The following is a 13775-nucleotide window of genomic DNA, read 5'->3' as shown; positions in this document are numbered from 1 at the left end:
GTCATTTTATGACAGCTGGTATCCGACATCTTTTGTACTTGTTTCTCCATAGCAAATAACAAATTGTAAATATAGACCTACTATCGGGTCATTTACCGCAGCAGTCTGATCCCATATGACAAAGCAATAACCCAGGAAAACCTTTTCAAATTCATTGGTTTCCCGTGGCGCGCAACTCATTGTTGTCAGAACTGGAGATATTTACAGCTTGCAAAGAAGTGCAGCGCAGACTTGCATGATCTAATAATCCCGCTGCAAACGTGTACGTGAATGAGTATTGACGAGAATATAATATCAAATCAGTGCTCTGAAATATGTGATTGCCGAGCTTTCGGTAACTGAGTACCTTCTTCAGGGCAAGCAGTTTCAGTTCAGTTCACTTCAGTGTGAACTGAATCTGCTTTCCCTGAAGAAGGTACTACCGAAAGCTCGGCAATCACATATTAGAGAGCACTGATTTGATATTATATTCTCGTCGATATTCTGATCACGGTGTCACGCAGCCCTTCCATATTTACGTGAATGCGTATTGTTTAGTTCTACGGGTGTTTTCAGACCATAGAAGGCTACGTTGAATAGCAGCTTACCTTTCGAGAGCACTAGACGCGCCGGAGAAAAAAGACTGGTTTTTGTCGAACTGAATACTGAAATGATGCTTGCCTCGAAGCACGGTGGACAGAATCTGCCGCCCTAACAATTGCTGTTGCGGCTGCGCAGATTTCAACTAAAAAAAACCCGTAGTACACACACTTGCAACAATTTTCATCCCGCCCAAACTTCATCTTGAAATGAAGTTTGCCTACTGCCTCGTCCTCCCCAATCCCCGATTTCAAACGACAGTAATGTTGATTTTTTTCCCCCGATATGAACCACCCTTGCATTTGAGACGAAAGTATAACTTCATTGCTCTGACTTGGGAAAACTTGGGGATAAGAAACCACCCTTGACTCGGTTTGGGATGGTTTGCTACTACCGGGGATAACTACCAGGGTGCTAGAGGGATTACAAGGCCAAGGACGTAGGTGTCAGGAAATGCTTGGAGGCGGTTGGAGTGGTAGCTGGCGACTCCAGGGATTCACTCAACCGATCTCGTTTCCTTCCTATGTCCATTGCAGACTTCGTCAACAATCACTTACCAGACTGGTACCATCATTACAAAAAGTACCGCACATCCGAGGCAAAATGATAACGTATAACATACATGACTTGCAGCCTTTATTAACAAAAATATTTTAAGCATATGAAAATACTGCATTTTCACCTTCGACGAAGCCAGTAAATGCTAATAGTCCAGTAGAAACCCTTAGTTCCAATTCCTATACTTTCATGAATGCAGAACCTAGACTTTAATTAAGAAGTTGCACCTTTTCCCAAACTCCTAGCGCTATATGTTTTCATGTTTTTCTCGCCTTTTACACAGTTGCAGCAGCAGCGACAATAATACATTATAACGTCTGTGTTTTTCACAAGAAGAGACATGCATGGAGTTTGAAGAAAAACGTCTCGAAATAACGTCTAAAGAGGTAAAGTTTCTCTCGCTCTAAAACTGCAAAAGAAATAGTAACTTTCACCAACGTTATGCAGTTAAAACCCTCAAATACAATGGAACCAATCAAGCACACTGATCAGTTAGAGCCGCGATCAATTCGTGTACTGTGCCCACCTGTTCGTGAAAACGTAAATCCACGCGTTTCTGTGTTCAACACCACTCTGTTCAATGATAATTTTGATAGAGAAGCATGCGGGCTTGTGTAGCTAATAACAGTGTTGTGCTAGTCGGTCTATTCCTAAACACGGAAATCTCGGCTGACCCATCTTCGGCCATTCCAAGCAGTATGTTTTGTAAGTCTACTCTGAAGGGGTAGTCAGATTTGCTTTCCTTCGAAAAAAACGCAAAATGCAGTTATGGCCATCTCTACCCCGGACAACATGAATGCAAGTTTGATGTTAATAAAGTAGTTTGCTTGTGGGAGCAGAAGCGCCAGTTTTGCAGCTGAAGAAGTACATTGTTCACTGGTGCCACTTTCCAGGATTCCCTTCAGAGACTGACCTATTTGCTCCGACTTTCTAAGGTTGCATCTGAATCAGTTGTCCAGAGCTAGGTCTAGGTCTTCGCGTCCGGATGGGTCAACCCATTCAAACGCGCATTGCGTACAGTGGCCACTGCGTTGCAAACTCTTGGCGGCGCACTTTTGGGAAATTTCTCGTATAATACAACTAAACTTCAGAGAAATAAAGCGCACATAAAAAATAAAGCTGGTCGATTCACCGTTTTTACGTGTCGCCCATCGTTAATTGAAAATAAACCGTAAATTCACCGGAAACTGGCCGGCGGCCACGAGTACGACTGTGCAGGCAAGTAAGGGTAAGTTAAAATGTTCCCTTAAAATTTCCATTTTTAAAAATTGTTTTCTATTTTGACTTCGCAATTATGGTGAGCGTTACAGAGCGTACACTTCACGGAAAATAGTTGACACCTATGCATCGCTGCCCGCGATGATTTCCTATAAATGTACGGGATACCTTTGAGAGAGCAATAAAAATTATTTTGTTTCAAATAAATAAGATGGATACAAATGTCGATGCCGCAGTTGAGGCAAGTGACAAATAACCCCACTGTGCTCTTGTGAGCACAACTTTCCAATTACTGCTCCAGAACGCTTAGGCCAATATGAAAAATAAAAATCTGCAAGCAAGATGGCCATTCCAATCATAAGATTGCCTAGCCAACTTCTTTGAGAACGCGTACCCATCAAAAAGACATTGAATGATAGCACATAAGCGGCTATCTTGTCAACAAGACCTATCAATTCGAGTGGAATAGCTGCCAAAATGAATAAACAACATTGGTGTGTTTGGTTGTATCGAGAGCGAACTTCAATGCAAATGGTAACTATAGTTACAAAATCATTAGAAGCCATTACAATTTTTTTTAACTTGGGGAGTAAATAGTAATCATAATGGAGTACCTTATATGATCAGTTACTACAAATTAACGGATTGACATTACTGCAGTGTAAATACTAATTCTAGTTGTGCATAGGAAAAGTGGCGTGTATTAAGGTGGCGCAGACCACAAGTGTGATCGCTTTTACAGAGAGCATTCGGCTATATATGGCTTTGAATTTATTAAAACACAGAGGAATTCTGATCCACTGTTTCCTCTTCGAGCCTCATTAGGAAACCGTTTTGAGGATGCCACGGAGGCTTTAGGTATAAAACTAAGTAGAGGATGCTTCTCCAGTTGTCTTCCTAGGGATACGGTCGAGCTCTTGTGGCAAGACGTTCACCAGCGTGGCTTCCTGGGACAACATCGCTGCGTTGTTTTCCGGATCTCTAGCCAAGTACCAGCCTTATTTTAAAGACACAAAGGAAAGAGTGATCACTAAGGCGCTGCAAAACACCCGAAACATTAGGGTAGAACCAAGGACACAAATGCTACGACACTACCCCCCCCATCAATCCAGTGCTGTTGCTTGGATACAAAATGGATGTATGCACCTGATGTGCTTCTACGAATGGGTACCAAAAAGTAAAAAACGTCATTGCCCATTGCAACCATATTGTGTTCATAGTTTGGAGAATATTGGATCACTGCGATCACCGTCGCAAACATCTTGCTTATTTAGCCTAAAAGACGGTGGCAAACTGATGCACCATTGGAGACAAATACTCGTATTCATATCGGACAGATTCGCGGAGTTTAATAGGACAATTTACCCTGTTGTGTCATGCTTTGCAGTGTACGTCCTATCGGGTCTCCCGTAGTATCTAATTTTTCGTACCACAGACGGGGATCAGGTGGAAATGACAACTGCGTCACCATCGAAGAAGGAAAATCCTGCCAGTAAGAGGGGAAGAGTGGTGTAGTATTACGTGCAAATCCAGAAGTCTATTTTAGTAGGGCGGTAGGGATAAACAGAATAAATAGATATCTAGAATCGCCTCTTTTAATGGTAAGCATGTTGGCCGATCCGCCGATGCTTAGAAGAGAATTCGTAGAAAAACGCTACGTAACACAGTGCCTCAAGATTACTGAATACATAATATTAATACATACTATGCATAATATAAAGCCATAGACATGCCATTCTTATGTAATATTCTGCATAAATCTGATACACATTACAGATGTACGTCTTTATCATGAACATCGCCCTCTATAGGCCCATAGTGTATAATGTAGTTTCCCTCCCACTTTTCAACTTTCCATGGACAGGCACGTCACCCCCACCTTTCCACACCCCCTATCCCCATCCCCCAAATTTCCAACACGGATTTATACACCACTGCTGAATACCCAACGATCGGATAACGTCCTAGACTATGAGGCGCCGCTCCAAAGTCTCCCTTTGCATCCTGCGTCTTTTCGTGCGCCAGTCTACTAACCTCTACGAAAAGCTCAGGTGCTGAAGTGCCGTTCCTTGTGGCTGGTGTATTTTCAATGTCAGTCGGCGGTGGCTTGAAGTTCTGTTGCGTGTAGGCTACGACGTTGCCCTGGGACGAGTCGCCGCCTTCATAGTTGTATCTGTAAAACGTGCCTGCGACGAGGAATCACACAGATGGGGGTAACTCATTCCTCAATCGAATCCCTTCACCTTACTGTTGCTACCTCCAGTTGATATGCACCCAGTTGCGACTAGCCACTTCATTTAGCGTCATCACTTCATTAAGAAACGTATTATAAATCTCATTCTCCCCCTATAAGTATAGGCAAATTCCATCTGGACAGGACAGAGTCTGAATCACAGTTTCTGTTCCATTGCGTGCACAAAATGTGTAAAAGCATTGCACGATTACACGATGATTATTTTGTGAAGTGGTAGCTACAAATTGCTCATATTTCACTTCACTATGCATGGTTTACATGGTAAATGAAATCAATTTGTAAACATTGCTTTCATTCTTATCTTTAGGTTGCCAAAAAAGTTAACCTCATTTAATTCAAAATGGCCGACTCTGAATGAGGTTAAACTTGTCAAGATGTTCACCAACAGTCTTTGCCTGCGTCCAACAGTCTTTGCCTGAGTTTTGGACTAACGTATGGTGTCGAGAGCAGTCGGATCGCTAGTATTTGCCCGGCTCCGTGTATGTTTTCTCAGCGGTACATGAGAGTAGTACGTCATTTTCTCAAAGGCCACGATCGTGACCGCACACGGCCACGAAAGCACCACTTACATTTGTCCCTGTCGTACTGCATAAACGATAGCTTATCGCCGTCAATGCCCAGATAGAGATTCTCATCAGGCAAGTAGATCTCGAAAGCGTTCACTGGAGCACCAATCCACGAGACGGCAGCTTCCAAAATCTCCGTGGGTATGGCATCGATGTCAGTCTCGAGTAATTGTATCACCTGAATTACTGGGATGCCATCTGAGAGGAAAAAAGAGGGGGAAACCAGTCGTGGTATCGTTTCAATAGCGGTCGCATTTTGACAAAGATCCCTCCCAGGAAGCGATTTGCCCCCGTTAAATTTGAAATTGAGCCAAATTTACAATTGATATGTGATACGAAAGAGGAATAAGAAATGTATTAATTTCACGATTTCATTTTTGCGTGTGTTCACAACCTGATCGACATCAACTGCTCGGAGAAGTTTCAGTCCTGGAAGCGAAACTATCTGCTGACGTATCGGTCATTGAACAAGCATCTGAAGTCTGCCTCCGATAATCAACACACGTACCTCGAATGGAGAGTTCGAAGAACGACCATACGTACTTGGTGGTTCCGTTGTCGGTTCGCTTCAGCTCCTATTCATAAAACAAGTGACATCATCCTTCTTTAAAAGAAAACTGAGGCAAATTGCAGCCCATTGCATGGAATTGTGTGATTGGCAAAGTCAGCTACGAACATTGGAGTATCCAGCCAGCCCTCTGATTTGACATAGGACCCCATTTCCATACTTTCAGGTGAATTGTCAATACGCAGAGCAACTTTGGGGACATGTTTGGGTGCTTCATGGCAAAGGAGGTCGGCCCGACCCACGATTTCGACTCCCACAAACATTGAAAGTGCCATAATATGCACCAAGAGTACTCAGGGGAAATTTATGCTGAAGAAAAGGCTTTCTTACCAGTAAGAGTTTTGTCTCGATGTCTTTGCAGAGAAGGTATAAGACGTGCTGAAGACTGTATTTTTGGATCTTCAGGCCGTTTATTCCGATGAGCTGGTCGCCTCGCCTAGAAAATGAGTTTAATGGATTTAGATTTTATTGACAGGGACCAGAAACGGTCATATTTCAGCTTTGGTCATTTGTTGGACGTTTTCTTGTCTCCGGTTGAGCCCATGTCATGATCTATTCGTCTTTGTAACGTCATTATCTATTCCTGCGGAACGAGAACCGATAATTGGAGTTCATCGCGGGATCAAAGAGACGTCAAATAAGCAGACGGCCTTTCTGTCCTCTCCAAAATTATTGAATAACGTTTCCCTGCACTTTGTTGGTTAAACGGATGTAACGGACAAAAACGAATGCGTCCTTGTAGAATGTGAAAGGTGAGGATAGCATGTTGTCGGAAACTACCTGGTTGTTGCTTTGACGTCAGAAACATGTTTGTGGTTCGAGGTTGCAAAAACTCATCCCCTCCTAGCAAGTTTGATCAAAAAAATATGGTTCGGAAAATGGTTGGACCAGTCTAGATAGAAAGATAGAAAGATAGAAAAAGATAGAAAGCCCGTTGGCCATTCTGAGCTTTACACATGAGTGAAGGTTCTAGCTAGTTCTGGATACTTCCACTGGAATGTGCGGAGGAAACCCGTTCCTTCAAACTCCCAACATTGGAAACTTGGAAGGGTAATAATGGATAATTATGACCTCACGGTGTAATGCAGGGAACCAGGTCAACGACTCGCTGTGATAGCGCCTTGACATACTTCGACCAAAGCTGTTTGCACTTCCAGTACTTCACTATTATACGTCACAGCGACTAGTACATGTATAGGAAATCGTAGTTTTGCCAGTCTTTCTGACAACTGTGGAACTCAAACTGTTTGAATTACATTTCATTCATTCACGTTTTTATTCCAGAGGCGGGTCTAGAGTGTCCACAGTGAAAGGAGTTGCTGAGCCCAAACTCAGATTGATCGGAAACGATGTGTGTAGAATTGGAAAGCGATGCCGTCATACCGATCCAACCACAAAGCGAACATTGCAAACCGGCACACATTGTTTCAAGTGGGCTATATCTACGGAATCCACTGCGAAACACAATTTATATCAGTTATGATTACCTCAATCCCGCCTTGCTGGCCAGTCCATTTGCTGTCACATTGGTCAGGACGTAAGGCCACACGGTATCTGCAATCCAAGCTTGGAAGGGTACCGCGTCGCCAGACCCGCTAGGGTTTTCCAGACGTATCTCTTCCTCTAGCACCTGTGCAAGAAGTGGCTATGTCGTGGACTTTATTAACGAGACGAACATTTGGGATTGGCTCTCCAAACCCCCCCCCCCCTTTTTGACCGAACCTCTGACCCTGGAAAAAGTGATATTTTTTTGTAATCACAGTACAGCCTCTCTCTTAAAAAAAGGCCAATATCTGCATAATTTGATCAAGAGCCAGTTACCGGAATACCTGGAGTATTAGCGACAAAATCCCAGGAAGGATTTTTTTCGACAATGTTTTTCGTCAGCACCAAAGCGTGGCATTTTTTATTTAATTGATATGTAGAAAAAAACGCATTGTCTTCTGCATTACAAAATTGGTCCATTACTCACAGGTATAGCTCTGGCGACATTGGACGATTACATTTCATTGGCATGGGTCTTATCTGATCCGATCCATGTGGATGCCACACTGAACGCATGTAGTACTAGTAATGTCACATGGTAAATATTCCAACTATGTCACAGGTGGATTTTTGTGTTATACGAGGTCATAGTCCTCCAGCATGGGGACGACATGCGTGATCAAATTCGATCAGTGACTGTTTATTGCCAACCACTGCTCAATTTTGCCTGGCACCCATGCAGTATATACTTTGAACGTTAAGTTAGCGGCACCCGCCCGTGTGGCTGGTAAATTTAACCAAACTCAAGAAGCCCTGCTTGCGAGGATCTGGCTGCAGCCGCCACTGTCGGACATGGGCGTCTGTATGTAGAGTTTTTCCAGCCGTAGCCGCTAGCCAGTGACTTCCAAAGGTTCACGTGTTATTGCTGGCCTCAGCCAGACGCGTTTGGCCTTAGCCCTTAACCGAGGTGTTCGACAGATCCTGGATCCCTCCTGGTACCCTACTACGTGTGTATCATTTGTAACTAAGCCTACATGTATAATCATTATTCACTTGCCTTCATTCCACTTCTTCCTTCTTGCCGTTCCATCTCCTGTTGAGCGGACTGGGGATCGTTAGAGGCTGAATAAAAAGACAAGGCAGTTACAACCTTTTCGACATTCGCAATGCATCACGGGATTTGGATTATAAACAAGAAGTGTAATTTTCCCACAACATCCTATAGCGTGTCGGCAAAACATTAATCGGTTTCCACTGCACGACACGATCGCTCTAAGCCTCCTCTTTTTGCACGGTGTTTGCATTGCAGATTTGAAGTAAAGTTATTCCCCAAATTGACAAGAAAGGGAAGGCTTGGAGAATCCAACCAGGAATATCCACAAAGGTTAGCGAGTTAGAACTGGCCAATCAAAACCAAGACTTACAGCTTATTCGTCTGGCATTGTCCAATCACAACCCTGGTGCCCTTTGAAGGAGATATTCAACGGCTATTTCTCCCCTGTTAAGGATTGCTTGTCATTCAGTACCCCATGATGCAACAACAATATCAGAAAGGTTTATTACACCTAAGCGCCGGGGGCATGCGCAAACATGCCATGTACAAACACCAACCCCCCCCAAAAAAACACAAAAAACCAAAAAAACCCCAAAACAAAAACAAAAACAAAAAAACCCAAAAAAGAAACAAAAGAAAGTTTTACTGTTCAGATGTGGCTTCAGTATATTTCTTGTTTACTGGCCCAAGATTATTACTGACCTGCTCAGCCAGACACATTCCACCCGCGTTTTGTTTGGCTCAGCAAGTAGCGCTGAAACAGTCCTGTTCTTTTCAGAGGGCGCCTCAACAATGTCAAAGGCATTCCTCGACGTACTAGCTGTTCAGAATAACCGCCCACGGCGGTTCTTGAACAATAACTGATCCGCAACAGTGTAAAACGATTCGTTTCTGTGATTGCAAAACGACCCGACTGGCCCGTCAGCGACAAAAGCCAGTAGAAAACTTGCAGTTTTATTGGTACTCGTTTCACACGGACATGCGAACATTTATCTGGACAGTGCCACGGAATAACCAGACCCATCGAGTCCTCACCATCATCATCTGGCTTTGTCGCTGCACAGCCCATGGTGTTGGTGCAATCGTTTCCACGCCTGGAGGATAAAAATCTGACCTTTACCAAACAAAATGAACCCCGAATCTGTCCTATCAACAAAACTCAGGCTACCTATGACCTTCTGTTCAAATTCTGAGAAGTACATGTAGTAGGATGAATTCGGGATGACATTCTCGGCTAATTTCATTCCTATCCATATTAGTCTAGCAGCTACGTTCAACATGGCGTCTCAGCACCTGTTGGGTCTACTTTTCCAATTCAGAAAAGGTCAAGTTGTGAATCCGCGCTTGAACCCTTTTTAAACCCTCAATAGACGTATTGTAAACCATGGCATGAAAACTGTGGTTCATTCAGTGCAAGAACTCTGAACCATTTTCACGTGCCTTCCATCCAATGTTGTTATTCCCTTTCAAGTATCCTTACACATCTGATCCTTATGTCCTCGGCGGAGCGGACGTTTGCACCAGCGGAGTAGATTACTGAGCCGATGACGAGGCGCCGACTTCAGTTGATCCAGTATGGTTCCCACGCAAAAGGATTCTGTCTTTTAAACTTAAGGAAATGTTCAAGTTCGAATAGGTCGGAAGCCACCACTAGCGTGGGTTTGATTTAAGCATTGACCTGTCTTTTTTAACACCCGACCTCATCAGGAATTGTCTCAGCACACTCCGTTGATTTCTTTCTTTCATGATCATTCGCGAATTTTACTCGTTTACAATTTGCTTTTCTATTCTTATAAGTAGAAGTAGTATAGTATATAAGTACAGTATAGTATAGTATATAAGTTTAGTATAGTAGTATGGTATATAAGTATAGTATATTAGTATAGTATATAAGTATAGTATAGTACTATAGTATATAAGTATAGTATAGAAGGCGTTTTGTGTTTTGATATTTGTCAGTAATCTTTTAAACACTTCGTGAATCATCAAGTTGGTCCGCTAGGGCGGTCTCAGCTGTCTCCCGGTCTCAGCGGTCTCCCCCCCTCCTGAATAGCCGGACATTGTAAACAGTTTCCCGTTGTTGTGCACACAGATGGCATGACGTATTTTTACCATATTTGATCAGAGGGACCGCTGAGACCGGGAGACACTGAGCTGGGACCGCCACACCGGTCGTCACGGCCAGTGGGCAAAACTGTGACGGAAGTCGATGGAAAGTATGTACAGAGATCGTTGCACCATGGGAAGGACAAGACATAACGCACATGACCTGACGCGATATGTAAACAAGCAAGAATCAGTGTGGCTGACAGTTGTCAGGAATTTCGAGACTAAATACTCTTTACGCCTTCTGTTGACAATGCTGGTGCAAACTGAACAGAGGAGCGTGAACAATTAAGTGCTGAGCACTGAATAAAAAAGCTTTGTGGGAATGCGCTTAGACTCAAGCGCTGAAATCGTATGTTTGTACCAAAGCCCTGCCGCTAGAATAATTTCCATTGCGGCTACGCTGATCAGACTGTCGTCTGTCACCGGCAGCAACATTTCCATGAGACTTAAAAACCAAATTTAACTGTCCTCCCCAAATGCCTATTTCCCCCAAGGACATGTATCCATCTTTAATGATTTACGCCCAGATCAAATTTAACCTTGCCCTCGTCCACTTCCCAATAGTAATGCGGATTTCAAGATTTGTCCCGAATACACACGAATATACACATCACCCTTGCGTTCTGAAAAACAGTTATATCAAATCATTACCTTGATTGAGAAGTATTGTAGGATATACCATTGAAGCCACCGTTAGGGAGTCAACAACTTGAAGGTCAACGCACTTTGTATTCGGTAGCCTTAATGGCGTGCGCAGAGGGCACAGAACATATTTCTATACGCCCATATACATTTCAGTGTAAACTGCACGCTGCGTGGACTATTATGCACAAGTCGTGAACGACAGTCATTGTGGGCTTACACACGAAACAGGAATGATTACAACAGCAACGACGACGACAACAATCAACGGAAACGACATTTCCCACTTGCTGTTTACGTTACAAAACAGATCTAACATACTACGATCCTGATCCAACATAGTGGTTCATATATTATGGAACTACTGAGGCTAACAGTGCGATAGGAGACTTGATAATTGTATTTTGCCCGTAAACTTCAGTCGAAATCTATCGGCGCGGTTGTATATTAATAATTAATATAATTGGCAGAGTTTTGACTTATCTAACTGGATCATTGGACAGTCGATCATCCGTTCTGGACGAGCAACCAACTTTCCATGGCAGGCCGCGCAAATATGAAAATATGGAAATATCCAGAATTCAGATTTAAATTTAGATATGTGTCTGCGTATATCGCGTGGATCTTAGAGGACGAAACTATATCAATTACCAACTTATAGCAACAAGTCTAGAGCGATAGGGGAATGCAACCGAAACTTGACCGATCTCACAAAGATACCGCGCTGGAACGATTGAGCATATGAATAGGTCGTGCCACTGCTTTTTCCCGTGCGAGTGTAATTGCTTGACGGTCACAAGGGCTCACAGAGCCCTGTGTTCAGGCCAACTAAATTTAAACCATCGCACTTCCTCCTGCGGGCAGACAGAGGGAGAAAGATTTTTACCGATTGTCTGTGTGGTTGGTAAAAGGGTTGTAGCTCTGTGGTCTTTCCAAGTCCCCATGACGCGGTGCGGTCCCAGGTATGGAACGCCAATGAGGCATTTAATGCGATTACCCAGGGTAAGGGGTTCTTCTCATGGGGACTTTCATGCACATGGATCGTGAAGTTCAAGAAGCTGGTCCAAGTGCTCGGTGTGGCAGACCTGTCTATCCACTTATAGATTCTAGGAGAAATGTAATACAAAACTGCATGTTGCAAACTGCTTGCTAACTACAGTGACTTAAAATGCAAATCACGAATGGAGGGCCTGACGTTTTGATCCCAGTAGCATCTTTCTTAAAGGCAAATAACAAGTAGGCCTACTGTAGACGGGACAAACAAGCAAACGAGGAATCAACCCAGCATGGACGAATGCACAAAACAGACCAGATGGCAATTAATGCTGCAATGAAACCAGGAAACAACGGGAGATTGTGCACAGACACCAAAGTGCATGTGGTGGTTTCATTACTGAATGATCATCAGAAAATATATACAGGGAAGTTAGTCACCATTTTGCGCTGTGTTTCGAGAAGCCCACGTCTGTCTGTACACAATCATGTGTATACATTACAGTGTGTCAGAAGATACTTCATTACATGTATCATAGAGCAAGGTGCTCTCATGTCTATGCATGGCATGTACACGCTTAACAATGATTAACTAGGAAGCTCATTGAGCACAAATATGCCCTTGTATTTGGTGAAAAGTCGGTTTGTAAATTATCTGCACGGGGACGTTGGTTGCCTCGTAAACAAACAGATTTCGAGCGAACTTACCGAACTTTGGTTTAGTATGAAGTTCAAAACACGACCATCTAACGACTTGTTATTTAAGCGTGGAGGAGGTGTACGCTGCAAGTTGATCACTGGAAATCCGAGAGCCCGTTGTGTGCGATTTCCTTGTTTGCTGCATAAAGGGACTCTTTGTTTTCTACAAAATATCGAATGTCGCGGTAACTGGGAGAGAAAAGCGGTGCGGTCTATTTGATGGTCTAAAAATAGTCAACAATCTTTACAGGTTACACCACACTTACCGCCGCCCTTGGGGTACCTGTGCATGCACCGTGTGTTCTCTGAACACTGCTGGTGATCTGGCCTGTTTTTGTAAACGCACTTGTTTCAACCTACACAGAGGGTAGTGTGAATCATACGCGGGTCAGGGGTCTGTCTGTCTCGCTGGCGCAGCCTGCTTGATTTTTATGGAAATTTTGCGCAAGCGCCACAGCAGGTAGCAAGAACAGAAAGCGTTATGGGTGCAGACCACTAATTCAAGTGAGAATTTCTGGCCAGCTCATTAGCATTAAAAGTGCCCCCTTCCACAGTATCTTTTGAAAAAGGAGACTGTTTGGCCCCCAAAATGGTGAGATTGTGTAAATCGTTGCCATGATCAACTCCCTGGGTTTTTGAGCTTTCATATGAGGGCAGAAGGGCTAAAAACTACGGTTGAAAAATGGTCCTAAGTGCCCGAGAAAGTTGAGGGTTGCCACTAAAAAAATGGCTGCAATCAGACTTTTTTGGGGGTGATTTTGTTTTGTGGGAATAATTAAAAATGTAATTGGTTAACCCACAAAAAATTGAAAAGAAATTGAAAGATTAGTGACCAGACAAGAATTTCATTTGTGTTTCAGAAATCTCAGGGATGTTGGCGTGCATTCTATTGGGCCCTGAACGGTGCTGATTTTACACTGTTTTCAATGGGGCTTGAATTAGTGGACTGGACCCTTATCGTCGGGGGCTAGTATCCTGGAGCAAGTGGTGCGTTTGACGTGGGGTCCGCAGCTTAAGGAGGATAAGTTGGCAAGATGGTGTCAGGGTGGG

The 13775-nt window shown here is 43.5% G+C and overlaps 1 protein-coding gene across 1 annotated transcript; it reads right to left on the bottom strand.

Moving 5' to 3' along the window:
• Positions 1 to 1186: 1186 nt before the first annotated feature.
• LOC110982596 (uncharacterized) lies at positions 1187 to 9740 on the bottom strand. The gene is made up of 10 exons (XM_087148164.1): positions 9723 to 9740; positions 9318 to 9376; positions 8286 to 8350; positions 7231 to 7373; positions 6074 to 6179; positions 5684 to 5750; positions 5179 to 5373; positions 4390 to 4541; positions 3721 to 3841; positions 1187 to 3352 (listed from the first exon to the last, which is right to left on the bottom strand). The coding sequence occupies exons 2-10, from the start codon at positions 9349 to 9351 to the stop codon at positions 3222 to 3224; spliced, it is 1014 nt and encodes a 337-aa protein (XP_087004290.1). The 5' UTR covers positions 9352 to 9376; positions 9723 to 9740; the 3' UTR covers positions 1187 to 3221.
• Positions 9741 to 13775: the final 4035 nt, after the last annotated feature.

The sequence above is a fragment of the Acanthaster planci genome, linkage group LG17 (assembly GCF_054643075.1).
Source record: "Acanthaster planci isolate LZ-2023a linkage group LG17, COTS_SCS, whole genome shotgun sequence".
Taxonomy (NCBI): domain Eukaryota; kingdom Metazoa; phylum Echinodermata; class Asteroidea; order Valvatida; family Acanthasteridae; genus Acanthaster; species Acanthaster planci.
The sequence above is the reverse complement of the archived record's forward strand: the minus strand, read 5'-3'. Positions and strand labels throughout refer to the sequence as shown.